Here is a 23,889-nt window from a genome sequence, read left to right as displayed (position 1 = left end):
CCCCTCTTCCTGGCCATTAGGACTGAGATAATTAGGGCTGCAGAGCTCTGATCACTCTGGCATTCCAAAGAGTCATAAAACTCCAGATGGCTTATTTCAAATGTTTGGGCATCTCCTGGATCCAGACTTACTGTCCCCCAAACTATCAGAATTAAAAAGTTATGGTTCTTTCTTGGAATTTCCAATCTCCAGTGCTCTGCTCTCCCTGCTCCCCTACTGCCTCCCCTCCTCTACCACCTTGCCTTTATTTTCCTGATCACTGGAGTCCTATAAAAGTCTTTGGAATTACTCAGAGTTGGATGCTTTGGGACAAGAGTTCCATTCAGCTGCCTGGCTATGGCCAGTGTGGTCGCCATTCCAAACTGTCCACTATTAAAATATTGAAAACCTTTAATCTCTGCTTTGCCTCAGTTTCTCGGGCATTACAAAATCAATCCAAGTTGAAGAAACCATGAATGTTTAGTTTATAGAGAATAGACTTAGCGGAAACAGAATTTCTCAAGGATTTGAAAGACTGGCATGAAGAAGAAAACATACTTATTCCTCTTGTTCTTGGAGGGCAGAGCTATAAATAAGAGATTCTTGTTCAGGTATAGGTTGGCCCTTTGGGGTCCTTTTTCAACTCTGAGATTTTATGATTCTAATGGAAAATGAAGTTTACAAATGAAAAACTTTTTTTAAAGAGATAACATAAAGTCCAAAACTTCAAGATGAAGTTAACAATTTGCTAATGTGCACTATACTAAGCTCTGGGAATACAAAGAAAGCCAAAATAGCTCCTGCTTTCAGGGAACTCCCATTCTAAGGGGAAATAAGCATATGAAAACAATTATGTACTTGCAAGATATCCTCAAGCTATCAGGAATACTCAAAGCACTGAGCAGGTGGATTTCTCTTGCAAACTAATGAGAGTATATGAACAAAAAAAATCTTTATTTATATGTTAGGCAGCCTGGGATAAATGTATTGCAACATACATTTTTGGAGAAAACTTCAACACCAATGAAACCATAAATCCTTTTGAGGGTAAATCTCTAGTTCAAGCATTTTATATATATATGCAAGTCACCATTACAGAAACAAAATCATGAAGAAGGCATTTTGAGGGGACAAATCTAAATTCCTCTCCAATAGCATGATTTCAATAACTTTAAAGTTTGAATTGATTTCTGTTTACATAAAGTCGTGAAAATAATTGCATTCTTTCTGTTTACACCATCAAATCCAATCAAGCCAAACTAGATGGTTAGCCAGAATGATTAATGAATGCAGGACTAGCTGAAAGCTCTAATTTCAAAATGTGCTACTGTTGTCAGGGTTGATTAGTTCTCAATCTAAAACTGATGCAGCTGAAAGCCTTTAGCAATTTAGATGTGGGTAGTAAAGAAAAATTTCCATGGGGTCTCTGCTGCTTCCCAGTAAGCTTACCTACAGTTTAGGCATAACATCAGGAATACAACTTTTCACAAATGTCAGTGTCATTCTGTCTTGTAGATAGACTCAATGGAAGAAGCTGAAGCTTGAAGTTAATATAGCAGTATGGAAGAGTGAGGGTGGAGAAAAGCATTCAACTAGAAACTCAGACTGAAGTAGGAATTCTCAAATGGTTGGGGTATTAATATTGATCATTTCAGTTCAGAACTTTTTATACAGCAGAAATAAATGAAATGGAGGTAAGAGGTTAATATTCTGCCATGCTATAGTAACTTTTCTGAAAATGAATCCATAGGGAAATCAGTGTAATCAGTGGTGGAGACCAGCATTTTTATTAATAATATAAAAAGATATCTTGGGGATAGTAAGTGCTAGGTAATGATTGACTGCAGAGGGATAGAATTGTTAGTATTGTTAGGCATCATAAGTGGTTCAGGTTAAGAAGGCCAGGCTAATTTTGTACTGATCAGATTGCAAGCTGAGAATCTAATTAAAGTAATTATCTTGTTCTTAACCTATTCAAAAGGTTAAAATGGACCTAACTGGCATCCTTTTTGTAACAGCAAGATAGAGGTAAGAATTAGATTGCTGAAGGTAATTAGACTTTAGGACCACATGACAAGTATCATCATATTTTTTTAACATCTTTGCTTTCAGAATGTTTTATTATTATTTGTCCAAATTTCCCAAGATATTTTAAATGAAGCGATTTAAACAACCTTGTCCAGTAGGGTCTGGCAGTTTTGTAGTCTTGGGGTTGGAAGCTTGAGTAAGTTATGAATGCATTTTAGCAATCTCCAGGAAAAATGCTGCAAACAATTTGGATCCCTCTATATAGTTGTACCTAATGGAAGAAAAAAAAATGAAGAAAAATTCATTTCTGCTCATATTAAAATAAAAACATTCAGTATTTGTAAAGGTAGCTTATGGTTTTAAAATCAAGCTGATGGCTATATATTAGTGTTTGAGATCATAAGAGGAAAGTCATTTTTTGTATCCAAGGTGTCAATAGTATAATTATGAAAAGAACATGATCAACAAATTAGTAACTATGTGCCCTATCTTGTCATATGACCAAGGACGTTATAAGTCTTCCTGAAAGAAATGGTCTCTTTTAGTTTCTAACCACCGACATGTCAAGGCTTCTAAATTTTAGCATTTCCTTTGTCCACTCCACTGTGCAAGTGTAAGCTTAGGATAGTTACATTATCTGGCAATAAGTCATGAAGTATGAGAAATTCTTTTAAAAGTATGTTTAACCTCTATGAAAGCAAGAGTCATTTCACAAGGGATAAGTGATCAAAAGATACAATTTATTAAGCTCCTACCCCTATACCAAGCAGTGGGGATAAAAAGAAAAGCAACAACTTAGCTCTTGGCCTTGAACTCTCATTCTAAGGGCAGAGATGTCAAAAGATGGAAATAACCAATGCTGTGTTTGTTTTATTTTTTGCTGAGGCAATTGGGGTTAATTGCCCAGGGTCACACAGCTAGGACATGTTAAGTGCCTGAGGTCAAATTTGAACTCAGGTCCTTCTGACTTCAGGACTGGTTCTGTACCCATTGTGCCACCTAGCTACCCCCTGAAATAGCCAATTCTGGAGGGATTTCTGGAAGGTAAGTACACCAATACACAGTGGGTTTGCAATTCCCTTTTCCACCTTTTTCGTAAAAGGTGGAACCTAGTAGCTTCATATTTTAATTAATTATTCTTGATTATTAGCATAGGGCTAGACTTTTGGAGTCCAGAAATCCAAAATTCAAATCTTGCCTCAAACACATACTACTAGTTCCTTCCCCTGCCCACCTCCCTCAGTGGGTAGATTAAAGCTGAGGCTTTGAGTGGCATTTCTCCTTTCCTGTTGAAGCCTATCCTCTGAGGAAACAGACAAACACAGGTTAGTGAGGATCACACAGCTAATAGATGTCTAAGATCAACTTTGAACTGACTTGTCTTCCTTATTCCAGGCCTGGCATTCTATCCACTGTGCAACAACAACACACAGTATTGAAACAATGAACTAGAAAGCAACTTGGAATTAGGATTTTTTTAAGTGATTAAAATATCCATATGTTGTCTCAGAGATCCCATTACTAGAGCATATAGAAGAGCATATAGAGCAAGGAAATTAAAGACAGAAAGAAAAGTATATATGTGAAAATATCGCAACTCTTTTATGGTAACAAAGAACTGAAAATAGTGGGCTGGACAAATTGTGGGATATGAATGTAATAGAACCTTTAAGAAACAATGAATATGAAATTTCAGAAAACAGAGAAAGACTTAAAAGAACTTAAGTAGAATAAAGTAAGCAGGGCCAGGAGAATAATGCTGTATGACTACTTACAAATGAATGTCTACTAAATGAATGAATGAATGAAACTAAAACACTAATTATACTGATCAGTTTTGGCAGTGGAGAAAAGGTTAAAAAATGTACCTCCCGTCTTTGAATAAGCATGTATACAGTATCACATGTGGCCTGTGTGTTGGTTGTTTTTGCTGAGATGCTTTTATCCTTTTAAAAAATCTGTTATAAGTGATGGCTCACTGAGTAGTAGAACAGAAAGGGATATTTAAAAATGATGATATGAAAACAAGACATCAAATTAAATTTTTAAAAAATGTTTGTTGAATAAAGATCATCTCTGAAAAGATCCCCAACAATCAGGCAATGAAGAGGTTCACCCCACCAAATATTTCCATTTACCTGTTTATTTTCTCATTCTGAGAGTGTTCTCCATCATCAACTGCTCCTAGTGGTAGCATCATCACACTCTTTTGGATAATATCCTGGAATGTTTTAGCAATTGGAATAGTTGATCCATCTCTTATCATATCAGGATCTACTCCAAACACTGAAACACAGAAAAATAAAAAGTGCTTCAAATAAAATAACCACCTGAGCACATTGATGTTCTAGAAATGAGAATACACATATAAGAGCATTCCCTGCACTCTAGATTCCTCTCTCTTTTTCCCTCCCCATTTCTACATACATATACATGCAAACCATTTATATCAACAATCTTCTAAGACACTTTGCATCAACATTTCATGGTTTGGCATTTCAGAGATAGAGAAACCCTTTGGTAATCAACTCACACACATTTAGCTAAATTACATTACTGCTTCTTGATTAAATGGGAGGAAGAAGTATTTTTTCTCATAATGGTATCCATTATACTAACATTGTTCAAAGCAAGGGACTAGCTACAGATAACATGTTCAATGTTCAAAAGAAAAAGGATTTGGTAACTATCTCTCTGCCCAGAACTGAGAAACAACTAGTTTAGTGACCAACCTTTAAGTCAGAATTCTTGCACTTGAGGCAAGTACCTTAAGTTATGCAAGTGACAAGAAACCCCTGTGGGGTGGGGGGAGTTTGGGCAGAAAGCCATACCCTGTGGGAGAAGACAGAGATCTAGGGGTACTACAATAGCAAAGATAGGGAGCCTGCCCCCTTTCTAGCAGCAGGACACCTAGTAGCTTCATATTTTAATTAATTATTCTTGATTATTAGCATAGTGCTAGACTTTTGAAGTCCAGAAATCCAAAATTCAAATCTTACCTCAAACACATACTACTAGTTCCTTCCCCTGCCCACCTCCCTCAGTGGGTAGATTAAAGCTGAGGCTTTGAGTGGCATTTCTCCTTTCCTGTTGAAGCCTATCCTCTGAAGTACCCCTACTCTATTCAAAGGGATCTCTTCATTTTAAACCTAGGATCCATCCTCTAGGATTCCCTCTGAAGGAAAGGTTGAGAAGCCAGGAAGAGTAAAGCATCAAGGAAAGGAGATAGTCCTGAGAAGGCAGAATTATCCCCTGGAAGGCCCAGCCCTCTACAGCCAAGGAGCTATCTCCATTCCTCATTTCAATTCTTCTGAAGTGTTTAACCTTCTTTTTTCTGCGTATGTGATGCTGAAAACGAGACTCTGAAAGGCTCCCTCACCAAAAGCTGTATTTGGGCAGGATACTATTCACCAGCTCTCTAATGATCCTCTATCCTCTCTAGCATCCTAAGGCAGCCCATTAAACCTTCAGTCCTTAGAATTATTAAGGATTACTTTTCCCTAATAAACCAGTTTCAAATATACCTAATATTTTATTACTACATGTCTCTACATCCACAAGATCGACACGAAAGACTTGGCTGAAATTCTGTTAAAAATTAGGCAAGCTATTTCTGCAGCACTCTTGTGATCTGGTCTACTAACGTAATAAATCTGTCAAAAAGTTAATGGCATGAATCTGGCAAGACTTATTTTTGATAAAGCCATCCTGATTCTTAATGATCAGCACTTCCTAATCTAGATGTTGACCAATTATCCCTTTGATAGTACCTTCCATAATTTTGGCAGGAATAGGAGTCAGTGGCATTGGTCTTATAGTTTCCAGATGCAATTCTCTTTTTCTTTTGAAAACCAGGGAGATTTATCCCCTTAATGTAAAATTCCAATTCTTCATTATCCTTGGATAATTATTACTGAATCACTAATCCTGCAATCAACCTAACTACCTCCATTAACTTGGGAGAACACCATAGTTATTCAAAATAATATTCACACTCAGAAGACAACTTTTGTCAAAGACTTCAAACATACTCCCTGCAATATTCTCAAACGTGGCCTGCAGGAATCCTTATGTACAGTTTTGGATCCCAGTAATTTATCTGAGTTTGACTCCACTAGCTTATATCACTATTTTTTGAAAATGTCTTTCTCAACTTAAAAACAAGTCTATTTTATTGCTGAGTATAAGTCCTTTGCCATGTTCCATGTCATGATGTCAAAAATCCATAAAGGTTCCACCTGTTTTAATTGCTCTTCTTGCAGCCACATACTGAAGATCATGAATATTAGCAATCCATGGATGGACTCCCAGTATCATAGTGATTTTCAATTTGTTGGAACTATTACGCTGAGAGAATATATCCTCAAGGTGCTTTTTCACCTGAAAGACAACATCTCCATTAGAAATTTAAAAAATTTTCCATTTTGTCCCTCATTTTGGTCACCCTACTTAGGTTCCCTCTTTCTTATTTTCCTCATCTATAAAATGGGCATAATAATAGCACCTACACCACATACTACTAGTTCCTTCCCCTGTCCACCTCCCTCAGTGGGTAGATTAAAGCTGAGACTTTAATCTTGTGGGAATCACACGAAATCATGTATGTCACATTTTGTCCTGCAAAATTTGTAGTGCTATATAAATTGTATGTGATATAATACCATGTCACTTTTTTTAAAATTTTAATCCCATCGATCATAATGCTATTTAGATGATGGAAACTGGGTAAAATTCCTTTGTGACATGTCAAAAAGGTTTTGATTTTATTTCAATGTTGAGAGAATTTAACTTAAATTATACTAAATTTTATATCAGAATATAGCACTTTGCAAGTATGTAGGTAGGGAACACACTTGTCCATAAGTAGCCTTGACCTCTTTAGCCAAAATCACTGAGCTTTATTTAATTATAGAGTTCAAAATCCTTATCCCAAAACATAAAAATATGCAAAAGAAACCTTTTCTGATACCTACAAGGCATTATTCTGCTACATATTTTGTGATGGGAAACAGTCTAAACAAAGGTCCAAGTACTAGGCAAAATATTGCACCTTCTGCCCTACCATACTATATTTTTGATGCATCCCTTCTCTTTCCCCTATCAAAATTTGACCTATTCCCTCAGGCCCTTCTCTTAAACTGATAACATTTATTTAGAATGAGAAAATAATGCTGTAACTTCTCCCAGATAACATTTACCTTCTAACTACAGCCTTCAATAATGGAATTTCACATACCAGTGAGATGGTAAAATGCTATTTCAAAACCATCTAGTAAGCCTAAGCATAGGGCCAGCTTTGCCCAATTAAAAATCCTCTTTATGAAAAGTTTTTCCCAGCTTTCCAGCAATGGCGATCCTACAATTGACAGCTCACAACATGACATCCTCACAAATGAAATGCAATTCTAAAGTCTAAGAGTTTACTGTCTGATAAGGGATACTGATGTAAATTACAGAAGTTCTAATATTTCCCTTTAATAAAAAATGATGAATTTACAGGATCACACAGGATCATGTATATTACACAGATTTTGAGCTAGAAAAGACTTTAAAAGTCATTTTAGCCTATATCTCTAATTTTATAGATGAGGAAACTGAGACTCAGAATAGTCAAATGATTTGCCTAAGTTACATTATAGTAAGTCTCTCCGTCTCTTTCATACCTCCTCCCCCCATTATACTTCTATTAATAGAATAGCAGTAAACTAATCCATCCTTTGTTACCTGTGTCTCCACAACAGAAATATTCATATGAGGCACTAAACGGATTGAAAATTTTCCTGTTACTTGGGCAGGTATGACTGTTTTAGCTCCTGGTTCATCAAATGCTCCTTCAATCCCATGGATAGAAAGAGATGGGTAGCGCCACAGGTGCATGAGGATTTCCTCCTACATGGAAACAATGTGATCCAAGGAATTTTCAGTGACTGAATGAAGGTTCCTTAATGTTGAATCCTAGTAAGTGACATCATCAGGCATAATGTATCAGAAAATATCTAAAATGGATCTGAATAGACCCTTATTACAGAGGTTATTTTCTCTGTTGGAGAACTGGATATTTTACACATAAAATTCTGAAGTTTTTACTTGGAGATGGGGAAGTTCTAGATTTAAATCTATATCACCAATAACTAGGAATTCATTCAACAAACATTAAATACTACTGTTAAGCAATGGAGCAGATATAAAGCTTAGATAAAATAAAATCCTTGTCCAGATATATAATACAATATAATAAGATCATAGCTCTTGAACTAAAAGAGCTTTATAATTCATCTAGTTCAACCTCTCTTTTTACAGATGAGAAAAACATCATAGAGGGGTTAAATGACTTGCCCAACATTACCCAAGTAATAAGAGGAGAGCCAGGATGTAAATGGACTACACATACTGTGACTCCAAAATTTAGTTCTCTTTCTATCACACTGTGGTGCCTCCCCTTTTAAAAATAAAATAAAAAATTTCTAAAGTTCTGCACATAGTACAAGTATTTAATAGATGTTTGCTGAAATAGAGCAAACTTTGTTGAGAAGTCTTCAAAAAATTCTTTTTAAATTTGGAATAATTGTCTTCTTGCCCTAAGTCCTCTAAGCTGATCAGAAAGAAGAAATACTGTTTGGAACTCCTCCCCATCTGTTCCAGCACCCAGAGAAAAAAGCCATAACTCCCAAACACCTTACCTTATAAATGGAATATTTCAAAAGGAAGAATCTAATTTTTCCTAGTGCTGACACTACTCTTGCTTAAGCACCCTAACAACTCTAATAGGCTCCCAAGAAACCAATGTCTTCATTACAGGAAGCAGGAATTACAGAATAGTCCCTTGTGGCATGAAAGCATTACTAATTGCTCAACTTTCAAAGGTGCAAAGATTTGAACTCTGGGACTAAACTGGGCACTGGAAGAATTGAATTCATCTTTTTCATAACTCTTTTTCAGACCATCAATCAAGTTGTGGCTGTACCTTAGTGTCAAATAGGAATTTTTCCACTTGGCTACTATTTTGATATTCTTCTAGGTTTAAGTCAATAGTTTCATACATCTTCTTTTCCTCTTCTGAAAGGGGAGCCACATTATCATAGATTCCAGGGATCAGAATATGACCTGAAGAATCTACCAGGCTTCCTACAAAAGAATGTATCAAGAAGAAAATCAATTTAATTCAATTCAGTTCAACAATCATAAATTAAGTGCCTACCATATATAAGAGATGGCTAGATATGCTAGATAATTTAGGGTACTAGGGCTGTGTCAAATGCAGCCTCACACACTCATTAGCTATGTCACTTAACCTTTTTTTGCCTTGATCCACTGGAGAAGGAAATGGCAAAACTACTCCAGTATCTTTGTCAAGAAAATCTCATGGATGGTATTTATGTGCTATGGTCGTGGGGGTCAAGAAAAACCAGATACAACTGAACAACAACATATACAAGCTAATATGCTGGACACTAGGGATACAAAAATAAAAATAAAGGTTCTCCACCTTTAAGGAATTCACATGCTCCTGGGCAAAACAGTATGTGCAGTGATAATTAATAGCCATATAGAAATAATTGGAAGAAGATGGACACTAACCACTGGAAGATTAGGAAAGGGCTCCTATAGAGGTAATGCTTGAGCTAACCCTTGAAGGAAGCTATGATTCTGAGAGCCAGAGATAAGGAAGGAAATCTTTCCATACCTGAAGACAATCAGAAGTTTAGGGCTGTAGAGCTGCTCCAGGGCATGTCCTAACCTATCATTTTAGTAATCATTGTAATGGTTACTGTTCACTATAGCTAAATCTATCAGATAGCAAGATAGATGGATAGATACACAGACAAATAGATAGATGGATAGACAGACATATACACACACATATATATATGCATTATGGGTATATACATTTTAAAAATTAAATTTTTGCTCTCAGTTAAATGTAAAGACAATTTTTAATATTTTATTTGAGAAACTGAGTTCCAAATATTCTTTCTCCTTCCCTCACCTCTACCCTCTCCTTGAGACAATAAGCAATTTGTTATAGGTCACACATGTTTAATCATGGAAAACATTATATCTATATATCTATGTATATATGGATGCATATATTTATATGCATATGCATATATACACATGCACACATATATGTGTGTACTGTGTATTTGGTCAAAACCAAGAAAATGAGAAGATTAACTCTTGCATAGGCCAGTTATTATATGGACTCAATCTAAGTCATATTCCTTTTAATTGAAATTATCATTATTAAGTTAACTGATAAAAACACAACCATGCAAACATGCTACGTTATCACAAACTACATCATGCATAACTTATAAATATCACTTGGCAGCTATCATTTTTTTCAAGTATTAGTTCTTTGATCAAGAATCTTTCATTCAAACTAAATTACCTTTTAGAAATCTGATGCAGTATAATGATAATTAGTGAAGTATTTATCCACAGTATATAAACATAATCAGGTCTTTGGTCTTCATTTCAAATTTTATGTAATTAATAGGGATGGAAAAATGAATCTGATTAACAGACACACAAAAACAATTTGCTATTTATCTTTTGGAGTTTAGCTTTTTACTCACTTCAGTATAGACTCAGCAAATAGGTTTTCAATCTCCCTACCTTCTTTTCAGAAATGGAGAACTAGGAATGGGGAATATCACAAATACTGCCAGAAATGGTAGGTATATTGGTTGATTTTACTGAACTATTTTTTTTTCTCTTATTTTAAATTTATTTTATGGAAGATGGCTTACTGGGTAAGGAACAGGAATACAAACAAAATAATATATAAAATGTCAATAAAAATTTAAAGTGTCTGTCCAAAAATTATATCACCAGATAGTAAATTTAGAGGGAAATCATGGAAGTTTTCTAATCAATTCATTGGGAAATTCAGACTTTCATTTGTGTCTAGTCAGTTAATGGAATATTCATAAAGTCAAGACCCTTTATAGTTGAAAACATAATATTAAAAAATTTAAATAAATATTAGAGGAAGGAAAAAATACCTCTATGCTTTAGAATTTTAATAACTATGAAGTAGGAAATTAGATCATAGAAATTTGGAGATGGAAGATACCTTAGCAGTTATCTTTTCTAATTTCAGAAGAAATTATGACTATAACATGATGTCAAGTGACCTTGGACAAATCATTTATTCTTTCTTAATCTCAGTTATCTCATTTATAAAATGAGTAGATGGTGTGAGATTGGGCCAGATTATCTCTAAGGTCCCTTCCTGCTCTGACTTTATAATCCCACGAACTAGTATCATAGATTCAACCATTTCCACTCAACAACTGACCAGGCTACATGAATAGAGTGAATAAATTTATTTATGGCTTTGAAGTCACTGCCTAAGCAAGCTAAGGAGTCACAAATAGGCATGTATGTGGCCTAGTCTGTAATAGTTTTTATGCAGAAAAGAAATCACAAAACCACATATTACTAGCACTCGGTCCCTATCAAAACAGACCAACATAAAGATCTAACAATTGCATGATTTGATTAATAACAAAGGTCTATTCAGATAATTTAAGTTAAAGGGGAGAAAAACCATCTTTGTGGCTGAATTATTAAAAATGACTGTCATTCATTAAAATAACAACAAAAAGATATCCCAGATTATTTGCAAAATTTCTTTTTCACATTGGGCTTGGTAGGCAATATCTTGATGATGAAAACTATATAGCTCTTTACTTGGCTTTAAAAAAAAAAAAAAGAAGGGAGGAGGTTGGGAATAATGAATGACCAGAAGATTAAAATACAGCTGGAGCTAAAATAAAAGTACTCTCAGCAGGATGTAAAGGGTATATGAAATGGAAATGAGCTGGGATATTTTCCCTGTGACTTGAGCAGGTATTGTTAGACATGGCTATAATGGTGGACATAAATTTAGTTGTCCTTAGCAAATTAGGATGTGATGTAAGAGGAAATGGCTCTTCATACACTCACTCTACTTCACTAGCAAAATTGCTCCAGCCTCAGACCTCACACTGTATTTTAAAATCACTCATTAATTCTGTTCCCACAGGGTATAAAGAAACCTTCCCAGCTGCAAGCTCAGGACTAGTGCCATTGAATACAGCCTGCCAGAAGAGAAATATTATTTGCTCATTTTCCTTTTCCTTTTAATTAACTCACAGAGAAATTTGATTAGAAAGAGCTATTGAGTATTTCTCAGTAAATTCTGCTTTAACTGAAAGACCATCACTAAGGATGGGTAATGGGAAAACATTGATATATATTCTATTCAAAAATCATTCTGTTTTACATATCCTATTTTCAGTAGTTCTCTGCCCTAGTTCTTTAGTATTGAGTGAATTTGCATGAAAACAGGATGCTTAAGAGTTCATTTTCTCCCACTGCTCATTTTCCACTTGAAAACATAATCCCCTGTACGTGATATAATTTCTACAGCAACCGTTACATCCAAGAGGATCATAACCTCAGGAAATGAATGGTAGGTTGATAGTACTGCCTTTTCAAACTGCATATAATAAATGTAATTCTTAATCCTTAATAGTCTTCTTTGGAATTTTAACAGCTTAAATAATGTCCAATATTTGATACTTATAAAAATATCCTTGCTCAATTCTCTCTTCTGCTACATTGCCTCAGGAGGACTGTGCAGAGCATAGAATATCTCTATAAAAAGGGAAGCATCATAGTTAAAAGGTTGAAAGGGAGCAGAAAGGTCACCTTAGTATATATGGCCCTTTCATTTTTGCAGATGTGGAAATTGAGGCATAAAAATTAAATGGCAGAAATAGCCAGAATCATATCTAAGGTTGAGCAAATTGGTGCTTTGTCCCAGGGTACTAAATTTGAGAGGGCACTGATAATATCTACAGGATTTTTTTTTAGCAACTGAGAAATAAATGGATTTGCCACCTAGTTAACAATAAATATTGGATGAGATAAGAAACTACCAGATGGTTAATGTTTCCTCCCAGCTATGCTAAGACTTCAGATGAGATCCCTCAAAGTCTAGGGCCTTCTTCACTCCTACCAGCAACTGGCATGTATTGTACCTCTTCCCTCCTTCTCTTACTTCCTCAAAAAATTGCTAGTTACATCTCTTTCTTTCTCTCAGATTGATAAAGGAGAAATCATAGTGGAATCAGAGAGCCTGATTCTACATCGCTTTCCTTTCTGTTGCCCTTTCTGTCATATTTTGAAATAAGTAAAACTGGCCATCAAGCTGTAAATCCTAAATCAGTAGTGAGTGGTTCCTCCACAACATCTCACTCTTCCCCACAGGGCAGAAAGAGTTATGATTGTGACTTAATAAATACTATATTTCAGAATGTTGTAGCCACATATATGTGAGTATATGTACAAAGCATACACAAATTTTACAAACAGCAACATTCAGAAATCATTCAATTTGTTATGAATTTCTCACTTGATTTGTTCTGAAAATTAAAGAAAGTAAAACAATGTGCTTTTTATATTCTATTCATGAACCTCAAACTGGCATTCTTTAGCAATGCACTATGCATCTGCTGGACTAAATGAAATTCTATGCTTGATTTAAGCCACACATTCTAAAAAAGAAATCATGTGCTGCAATCATGCTTGAGGGAAAAATTGAAAATGTACTACTAATGATTTGATGATGCAGTGTTCTTAGAGAAGGGAAAATTGGTTCAGATAAAGCAGAAAATGAACCCTTTTTAAAAAAAGTGTTGAACTCCATATTTTCTGAATTCGGCTGGAAACTAAATACTTGGGAAGAAAATCACTCATGATATTTCTCTGTGAAACTGAAAAGTACAGGTATTTTGTCAGATTTCAGAAAATTAAAGGGCTGCTATAAAATAATAAGAAAAATAATAATGGCTTGTATTTATACATTATTTGAGAGCATATAGATACACAGATATATATGCATATACATATATATTTTATAGATGAGAACATTGACTGGAAATGAATTGCCCAGGATCACACAACTATTAAGTACTGAAACCAGTCCTAGAACTCAGGTCTTTTGACCCAATATGACCTTTTATAATTGGATGCAGTGTAGAAAAGGATATGGGATTTATATGGGTTTTAAACCTTGCTCTTTCAATGACTGCCTGTGTAACAAAGAACAGTTTATGTCATGCTTTTTCCTTTGTATCCTTTGTATAACCCTCACATTTTAGGATCTCAAATGACATTAACTTCTCTTCATGTGGGATTTGGGGTAAGAGGATGCACCACAATTAAAGATTAATTTGTAAATCATTCAGAGGAGGCTACAAAGAAATATTGATACCAGGCTCTTAAAAACACATTAATTTCCACTAATTTCTGGAATAGGGAATTGCAAAGAACTCATTAGAATCTCTGTAAAGTTTGGTGCTATCTAAAACCAATCTGAAAACCATCCTTCATACCACCATTGCAGAACCTTTCACAGAAAGCTGATCAGTAGTAGTGATAGCTTCTGCTTGCTAGATATAATGGTTTGAGTTTGGTTGCAGAAACAGGGACTAGAATTTTAGAAAATCCTACTTCTTATGTCTCTGGAATCACTATAATGGCAAAATTATTCAAGTAACTTGGGAATGCTTATTCTGAGGAGTTAACAGTAGGCTGCTATATGCTATAGTGGAAAGAATGCTAGAATTGAAGTCAGGACCTGGATTTAAGTCCTAATTCTTCTCCTTCAAAGATTATACTAAGAGTTGGAAGGGACCTTTGTAGTCCCCTACTTCAACCAATACCTAGTGACCTCTCACTGTAACATATCTGACTAGTGGTCATCCAGACTGTGGAGAAACCCTCATTTCATGAGACACCCTCTTCTATTGTTGGAGAGCTTTGAATTTTAGAAATTTTTTTCCTGACATTAAACTTAGATTTCCACTTTCCTTTTCTACTCATGAATCCTGGTTCTGATCTTTGGAACCAAACAACAAGGCTAATCCCTTTTCCATATTCCACGTGATGATCTTTGAATTACTTAAAAATAGTTATCCCATATTCTGTTTTTCCCTTAGTCTTCTTTTCTCTAAGTTGAATATCCTCAGTTTTTTTTTTTAATCCAATCCTTATGGATTCAAGTTTTTAACCACCTCTATTGCCTTCTTCTATGCTTTCCAGCTGATCAATATGCTTCCTAAACTATAGTTGTTCAGCCATTTCCATCATGTTTGACTCTTCCATGACCCCATTTAGGGCTCTTTTGACAAGGAAACTGGAGTGGTTTGCCATTTTCTTCTACAGTTCATTTTACAGATGAGGATCTGTGGCAGTTAAGATTAAAGGACTTACTCAAGGTTATAAGGCTTATAACAAGGTTTAAATGTCAAATGAAGTCTTTCTGACTTAAAGCCCAATACTCTATCCACTGTGCCATATACTATGGTGCCCAGAATTGAATATAATATGCCAGAAGTGGTCTGAGTAGGTCAGAGTACAGAATGACTATCACCTCCTTATTCCTAGAAGCCGTGTTTTTCTGAATATAGCCCAGACTTTTTGGTTGCCATATCACACTGCTAACTCATATTGATTTTGCAGTCCATTGACCTTCATATCTTTTTCAGACCAGCTATTTAACCATACACAGATACCTCCCCCATTCTCTATTTGTGAAACTGAATGTTTGAACACAAGTGTAAGGCACATACAAATGTATGACCCTATCTTTATTAAATGTCATCATCTTAGTTTCAGGCCAATGCTGAACCGGCAAGATACTTTTAGATCCTGATTATTAGCTATCCCTTCAAGTTTTATGTCACCTGCAAATTTGATGAGAATGCTATCTGCGCCTTTATCCAAATCAATGTTAATAGCCCAGGGCCAAGCTTAGGTGCTTGAGGCACCTCTGCCTCAATATGACTTTGAAACCCTCTGCCAATATGACTTTGAAACATGAAAAATAACTCTTGAGTCCAGTCATTCAACCAGTTCTCAATCCCTCAAACCAAATGATGACCATCTAGTTGGTACCTTTCCATCTTCTCTGTAACAGTAGCATGAGATACTTTTATCAAATGCTGTGCAAAAAACAAAAAAAACAAAAAAAAAACCTAGACAAGCTCTCTCTGTAGTATTCTGAGGTACCAGCTTAGTACACCTGTCAAATAAAGAAAATAAAGTAATTTTATCATCATCTCTTCTTGATGAAGCTTTGCCTGCTTTAACTTTCTAAATGTTCTTTAACCACGTTTTAAATAATATGTTCTAGAATTTTTCAAGGAATTGAGATGATTTATGGTTTTCAGACTATTCTTTTTTTTTTTGAAAATCAAGAAATTTCACTCTCTTCAATCTTCGGTACCTGCATAATCTGTAAATCCTTAAGCAAATCACTTAACCTTTCTGTATCTAATTTGCCATAAAATGAGGGGTTGTGAATAGATTAAATTTAAAATCCTTTATTCTAAATCAATGATTCTTTTGGAATTTTGGATCTTCTAATGTCCATTCTATTGTCATCCAAATCTAACCTGTGGTTTCCCAATTTCTTTTAAAGAATACAAATCCTAATGAAGGATATAGCACCCTCCAAAATCTATAAAGAACTAAGGAATGGGCAGATGGGAAGCAAAGAGTGAGGGAAGAAGACAAGGGAGGGGATCCATGTGTGGGAGGAGGTTAATTAATAGCAAGGCAAGTTAAGGAACAGAATTAAAGCAAAGAGTCAGGAGGGATAGGAAAAATGTGTGTATATGTATGTGGGGGGAGTGGGCCATGTGTGTCTGTATATATATTGTATATATATATATATATATATATATACATACATACATATGTATACATAAATATATCTTTTCTTAACATTGGCTTGCTTGGGGATAGTGGGGGGATGAAAGGATAAAAAGAATAAAGTAAAAAGAAAAGCACACAGCAGAGAACAAAAGAATAATTTACAAGGAAGTAAAGAAAAGATGGACATTCATGAATATAATTTCTTCTACTAATATATATATTTATATTTATATTCTTTCTTGACCTGGTAATTTGTTATATATTTTGAATTCTCCCTTAAGAAAAAAAAAGAAAGACAAAGGTAACAGAAGAGGGAGAAAAGGAAGAAAAATTTAATTAAATTATGAGTGAAATAATTGTGAATATTTAGCCTGGGACCATATGTAGGAGGATTAAGGTCAATGCCTTCCCTTGTCTCTCATCTGTTCTTCCTTCCTTCAAAACTGTGCAGGTTGTGGGGTCATTCAGTACTCAAAGATTAAAATCATATAGAATTTAGGGGATTTATTTATGCCTAAATGATGAATGATAAATAAAATGAAATAAAGTGTTACCAAGAAGGGAAACCAAATCAGCCATTGGCTCATTGAGGATGCCCCCAAAAGTTCCTGAATGAAAATCTTGATCCCTGCATTTCACCTGAAAGAAAAGAGACAAATGATTTACAATTTTTTGTTTTGCTTTTACTTTTTTTTTTTTTAACTCTAGCTTTCAATGTAAAAAAGACAGAGCTCAAGAAACAATACCTGTACAACATGCTTTCTGAAGCTGTGTAACTTTTTTTTTTAAACCTTATTGATCTCTTTCTTTTTACAGCCATACATAGCAAATAAATTATACCCAGTGCCTCCATCTCTTCATCATTCCCTCTTTCCTCAATTCCCTATAATCTGACTTTTATTTCCATGACTCTATTATTAATATAGAGGAAAGAACACTGGATTTGGATTTGAATATCTGAATTCCATCACTGCCAATCATTGGTTTTGAGACAGTTCTTCCTTCTGAATTTATTTTTCTATTAGTAGCACCAGTAGACACCCAGTCCCCCATGTTTGAAATGATCTTCCACTGCCTCTCCTCTAACACCCAATCAGTTAATAAATCTAGTTCAATGACTTTACCACTGCATCATATATCATATCTACTTTTTCTTCCTTATTTCTTCTGTCTATTATGCCAGTCCAGCCTCACATTACTACATGGCTGAACTACTGAAATAGCCTCCTATCTAGTTGTCCAACCTCCACGCTCTCAAACTTCTAAATCATCATCTACACTGATGTTATAGTAATCTTTCATATGCATAGTCACTGGTACTCAAAACCACATAAAGGCTTCCAATTGTGAAGGTCAGGTTCTGTAGCTTGACAATCAAGGACCTCTCATAACAGATTGCCTTTAAACATATAGCCTATGTCATACTATTTTCCTCCACGTAGCCTACCTTCCAGTCAAATTGGATTACTTGCCATCTTTTGTACATACTTAACATTTTTCCATTGCTGAGTATTTGCTGATGTTGTTCCATATATCAGGAGTGCTCTTCATTTCCAAACTACCCTCCTGTTGATTTCTACCTCCGTTCCTTAAAGCCCAATTTAAATCTTCCTGAATTCTTTAGTTAGTAACATTTCCCTGCCAGAACACCACCTAAAACTTTACATTTCCATCACAAATTATTTTGGATTATAGTTATTTGAGTATGTGTTATATCCCCCTACTAGTTGTAAGCTTTGTAGAAGCAAGAATAATTTTATTGTAACACCTCATGCTTTACACATAGTTAATGTTTAATAGATTTTTTTGAATAGAAGTCCTAGAGATTCTTTCTTTTAATGTCTTTTAGAGCCATTCTTTCTTTTCTATTCCTAGTCATCACCATCCCTAACTTCATGCCTAAATCATCTCAAAGCCTTTAAATGGTCTTTTTTCTAATTCACCCTTCACAGCATTGCCTTTTTAATCTTCTTAAAATATCACTTTCATAAAGTTCATCCTCTTGTGCAAGAACCTTCTTTTTACTTGGAGAAATACAATCCTTGATGTTATAGAATATACAGTTTAGTAATAGCTTAAAACAATTATTATCTCTGACAAACCCCACCCAACAATGATTCTAAATTACTTGAATATTTGTTTTGACTATTCTGTACCTGGCCCATCCTTGATTCTAATCCCTTTCTTCTTTCCTTCCCCCCCCCTTCTTCTCTCCTTCCCTCTCTCCCTTCTTTACTCCCTCCATTGCTTCCTTCCTTTCTCTCCCTCCCTCCCGTCATCTCTTTCTTCCTCCCTCTCTTTCTTCTTTCCTTCTCTCTTTTTTTTTCTATATAGAATTGTCATCTTTATTATAGTAGCTTGACCTACCCATGAGCAGCTAATATTTTTCCAAATGTTTAGATCTAACTTTATTTGTATGAAAAGTATTTTGTAATTGTATTCATATAGTTCTTGGGTTAGTCTGGGCAGATAGACACCCAAATATTTTGTCTACAATTATTTTAATTGAAATTTCCCTTTCAATCTCTTTCTGTTAGGCTTTGTTGGTAACATATAGATATGCTGATGATTTATATGAGTTTATTTTATATGCTGCAAGATAAATTTCTTTCTTAAAGACTACATTTTAAATCCAAATCACTCTGTAATTTATTGAATGACCAACAATAGGTTCCAGACCAAGCCCCAGTTGGTCCTGATTGACTCAGAATGAATGTAAATAGCAATCATTTCTATTTTGGCTAGAAATCTGGAGTATATTCCTCTCCTGGAGATATTTATTTATCTTTTTTTTTTTTTTTTTTTTTTTTTTATGTGAAAGAGGCCAGTCTTGGTTCAGTTGCCACCCAACTTTACTGAATAGGTACAGCCTCAGTCAAGCCGAGACCTGTTAAAGACCTTAGTTTAAAAAGGTCATGGTCTTCCACTGCACCCAGGGCCCTCTCCAGTTGTCTTGATCTATATCTAGTCAATGGACCCAGATAGTTCTGAAGGCAGTTGACCTTGCACAGCCCTCCTTCACTTCAGTCCAGTTCACTTGCACTTTATGGCTTCGGCTCCCTGATGTCATGATCCTCTTCAAATACGAAGAACAAACAACAATAATATCCTTGACTAAATCTTGTCTTCAAATTGTTCTCTTAGGCTTTCTTGGAAGAAGTCACAAAGGATGTTTCTATTTCTATATGTTGGAATATCATGAGAAATGAACTTTTAGATCATTTAGTTGATAGAGGTATATCCCCCTTTAGAGTAATCAACCAGAAAATGTTAAGAAGAAACTGGCCTAATAATGGTTGGAGAGGTAAAGTAGCTTAGCCAATCCTTCAGCAGGTTAATGAAAAAAAGTGGAATAATGGGGCTGATCTCTGGGGACCTCTAGAGAAGCTGATGATTAAGTCATAAAATGACAAAGTTTTAATGTCTTTAGTATCAAAATATTCTGGAAAAATTCCTATTTAATGGGGAAGGACCTTAAATCATTCCTCTGACTCAGATGACCAGTATAATTCCATCTTTTGATGGGGATGGTGTTTAAAGTTTTATTGATGCTTTTTATTTTTTATAACACTATCACTTCCCAATAACTTCTCTAACTTCCCCATTCCTTAGAAATCTTCCCTGGAACAAGAAAGAAACAAATCATCACTAGAGTGTTATCAGATAGATTGTGCAATATTCTTCACTTGAAGTCATAAACTTTTTACAGAGAAGTTATAGTCAAGTTGATAAGCATTTATTAAGCACTTGCTATGTACTACTGGCAATGCTAAGCACTAAGGGCACAAACCCCACCCCTCAAAAACCTAGTTCCTGCTTTCAAGACACAGTCTCATAGGAGAAAAAGCCTGCAAACAATATATATATATACAGGATAAGTTGGAGATAGTCAACCAAGGGAAGGTACTATTTTCTAAATTACTGAAGTGGCTTTTCTTTTCAATGGAAACTCCTGCTATCTATTGTACCTCACTAACAGGACTTCCTGGTATTCTGGTGAAATGCCAGAAGATAATTAGAGACATCTGCCAATACATTTTCTGAATGAAAGTTCCTGATTTTGTCAAAAAGTACCTAGGAAAAAAAAATTTAATTCAAAGAGAAAATAATGGATTCTGATTATGTTTTATTATGTTTCATGCATTTTAATTTATGAGATGAGAATTCTATTTATCTATAATCAGTACTTGACAATGTAAAACAATACTTTCTTCTTCAGAGTAAAAAACTTGTTACTGCCACAGTCAATGATGATTTCTATCGAAATGTGAGTTATTAAGTACCACTTAGGAAACGATGCCCTTAATAGACTCTTGCTCTCTCAATTAGTTAAATTCAGAATTTAGGATATGCAAGAATCCCTAGGAATAATGATGTCTGGGGCAATAGATGTTTTCTTTATATTTGGGTAACTAGTGTTATCTATTCACCCTGGTGACTTCACATTTTGCATATATTTTCTAGTTATATATGTGTGTTTGTTTTCTTTTAGTAGAAGTTCCATCTAGCTATTTTCTTTTTGTCTTTGTATGTAGGCCTGGTGTTTCCTATAGTGTATATAATATAATAGATAGTTAATAAATGCTTGTTGAAACTAAATCTTTACAACCACCATTGATAAAATAACCGATACTTTAGATCTTTCAGATATGTATATATGTGTGTGTGTGCCTTTCAGAGATATATTATAACCACTCTTACTCTGGAGTAAAAGTATCAGTTTGGTTTCCTTTCATCTTTTCCCAATAAGATATTTCTCACTCAAATTGCTGGCAGTTTTCTCAGTACCTCCACAGTGAAGTAAATGTTTCCTCGGGTTCCATAGGTGAGTGCCGGCTTCTTGCTAATCCACAGGTTGTCTGACATGACAATGTAGTCAACACTGGAGAAGAAACGGTCTTTTTCTCTTCTGACAAGCTCATCTAATGAAATTGAACCTGCTTCTTCCATTCCTTCAATAATGAATTTAATATTCACTGGGATATCCTAAATTTAAAAAAGCAAAACATTTTAATAACTAGTTCTATATCTATTCATCTTTCAAAAATCAGAAATTGCTTATATCTTGTGTGTGTGTGTGTGTGTGTATTATAGGGTCTTATAGCCACTGTATGCCAGCCTGGAACCTCTTAACTCAGAGGATGGTTTTCTTTGCCCTATGGCCATGCTGCCCCTAATTAAAGGACTAGAGATTAGCCTAGGGATTGGACCAGTGACTTCACTGTTATAAGGAGGTGCTGGTGAAAATATTGCTTTACCAAGATACATTGGACCCTTCTCATCTCAGAGAGCTACTCAGAACACTGACAGGTTTGGGTAATTTGTCAAGTACTGGTTAGGAGTAGCACTGGAATCCTTGATTCTGAGGCCACCTTTCCATCAATTGGGGAAATTCAAATTAAATGTATATATATGCTCTCACTATCTTGTTTTCACAAATATGATTGATCTTATATAGTAGATTATTTTATTATTATAGCTTTTTATTTACAAAACTTATGCATGGGTAATTTTCAGCACTGACAATTGTCAAACCTTTTGTTCTAATTTTTCCCCTCCTTCCCCTCACCCTCTCCCCCAGATGGCAAGTAAACCAATACATGTTAAATATGTTAAAGTTTATATAGCAGATTTGTTTGAGTACAAGGACATTTGAAGTCATCATACATCATAATGTATAGTGCATTACAATACTCTAATATTGGTGATGAAGGATAATATTCATTTACTCATTTATCACTTCAGCACTTCCATATCTATATATAGACCACTGTGGTTGAAACAGGGGAAGTTACAAACTGCAAGCTAAGACAGTCTCAAGGAGCTGGCTCATAATCTATTTGGGAAAGAAGGCACAAGCAAGGATTACTATAATACATTTGATAATAACATGTGATAATATATGCATTAAGAAGTGGCAAAAACAGGGGGCAGGTAGGTGGTGCAGTGGATAGAGCACCAGGCTTGAAGTCAGGAGGACCTGAGTTCAAATCTGCTCTCAGACACTTAACACTTCCTAGCTGTGTGACCCTGGGCAAGTCACTTAACCCCAAATGCCTCAGCCAAAAAAAAAAAGTGGCAAAACGAAGTGGTTTATTGAGATCTAACTGCCTGTCAGATATGTTATAGTGGGAACTGCTTTGGTGTGGATTCAACTGATACCTAAGGTCCCTTATGATTATCCAAGTGTATCATGGAGAAGGTAGCATTGGAACTGGGCTTAAAAGGAAAGGTAGGAATGAACAAGGTATCAGGGGAATTTAGGTATAAGGAGAAGCGTGAGAGTAGGGTGTGAAGGGAACATGATGGAGATTATATCAGTTTTTTTTTTTTAGGTTAGTGGGGAGAGATTCATAAAAAAATCTCCTGGCTAGAAACAAGTCCACTGTGTTCTCTCAGAATACTGACATTTTATTCTCTTTTCTAAAAGGAAAAGTTCAATCCAAGGTCAGTCTATCTTTAAGACAATATAGTCTTTCTTTCCTGACTCAATCTTGGACTTGCAGTTTTTATTTTTCTCTTTATCTCTTTATTATAATAAACCAACAGTAGTAACAAAAATGCTACCATACTCAGAATCATAAACTAACACATCTTATTTCAGAAGATTTTCTAATATTTGAGCTTTGCTATAATTTCTGTTTCAAGTATCTGTCACTTTCAACTATCATTTCAATCTTCTTTTTAATTTTCTCAAAGGACTTTGATCTTGTGTAAAAAATGGAACTTGATTTCTTCTCTAGTTAATGTTTGAGCGTGGAAGAGTGCCTTTTAAATTTTTACAACACATTTTTGCCCTTTTCACTTTTGATCTTTTGGTATCTTTGTAACTTATAGCTTCAGGTCTTTGTAAGCTTCATAAGGTCCAAACTCTTTCCCAGAACAGAAAGCATTGAACTAATACAAATGTAAAAAAAGAAGTAGAAGGTTAAGTGTAAGCTTAGTATAGCAGAATCACACTAATTAGTACTAATGATGAGAAGAAACTTTTACATTAGTGAATTTTAAAAAAGGAAAAACAAGGGCTGTATCAGAAAATAAATTAACTTTATTCATTTAGTTAATTAAGGGTAGTATAGGTATAATGATTTATGAAACTATATCCCATTGTATTTCTGTGTGTTTTAGCAAATCTTTTGAGAGTACTGAAATCTTAATGATATAAGA

The 23,889-nt window shown here is 35.0% G+C and overlaps 1 protein-coding gene across 2 annotated transcripts in view; it reads right to left on the bottom strand.

Annotated features, from left to right (window-relative positions):
- Nucleotides 1–908: 908 nt before the first annotated feature.
- Nucleotides 909–23,889, bottom strand: part of CNDP1 (carnosine dipeptidase 1) — a 74,419-nt gene continuing 51,438 nt past the window's right edge. For both annotated transcript variants that reach the window (XM_023496280.2, XM_031946710.1), the window contains exons 6-12: nt 21,511–21,708; nt 17,277–17,361; nt 8,972–9,132; nt 7,732–7,896; nt 6,246–6,387; nt 4,146–4,293; nt 909–2,278 (exon numbers count right to left, since the gene is read on the bottom strand). In XM_023496280.2, coding sequence (XP_023352048.2) covers nt 2,209–2,278; nt 4,146–4,293; nt 6,246–6,387; nt 7,732–7,896; nt 8,972–9,132; nt 17,277–17,361; nt 21,511–21,708 — 969 coding nt within the window. In that variant the 3' untranslated portion in view covers nt 909–2,208. The remainder of the gene's footprint in view (nt 2,279–4,145; nt 4,294–6,245; nt 6,388–7,731; nt 7,897–8,971; nt 9,133–17,276; nt 17,362–21,510; nt 21,709–23,889) is intronic.

Source organism: Sarcophilus harrisii, chromosome 1, assembly GCF_902635505.1.
Source record: "Sarcophilus harrisii chromosome 1, mSarHar1.11, whole genome shotgun sequence".
Taxonomy (NCBI): Eukaryota; Metazoa; Chordata; class Mammalia; order Dasyuromorphia; family Dasyuridae; genus Sarcophilus; species Sarcophilus harrisii.
This window is presented reverse-complemented; position numbering and strand designations above follow the sequence as displayed.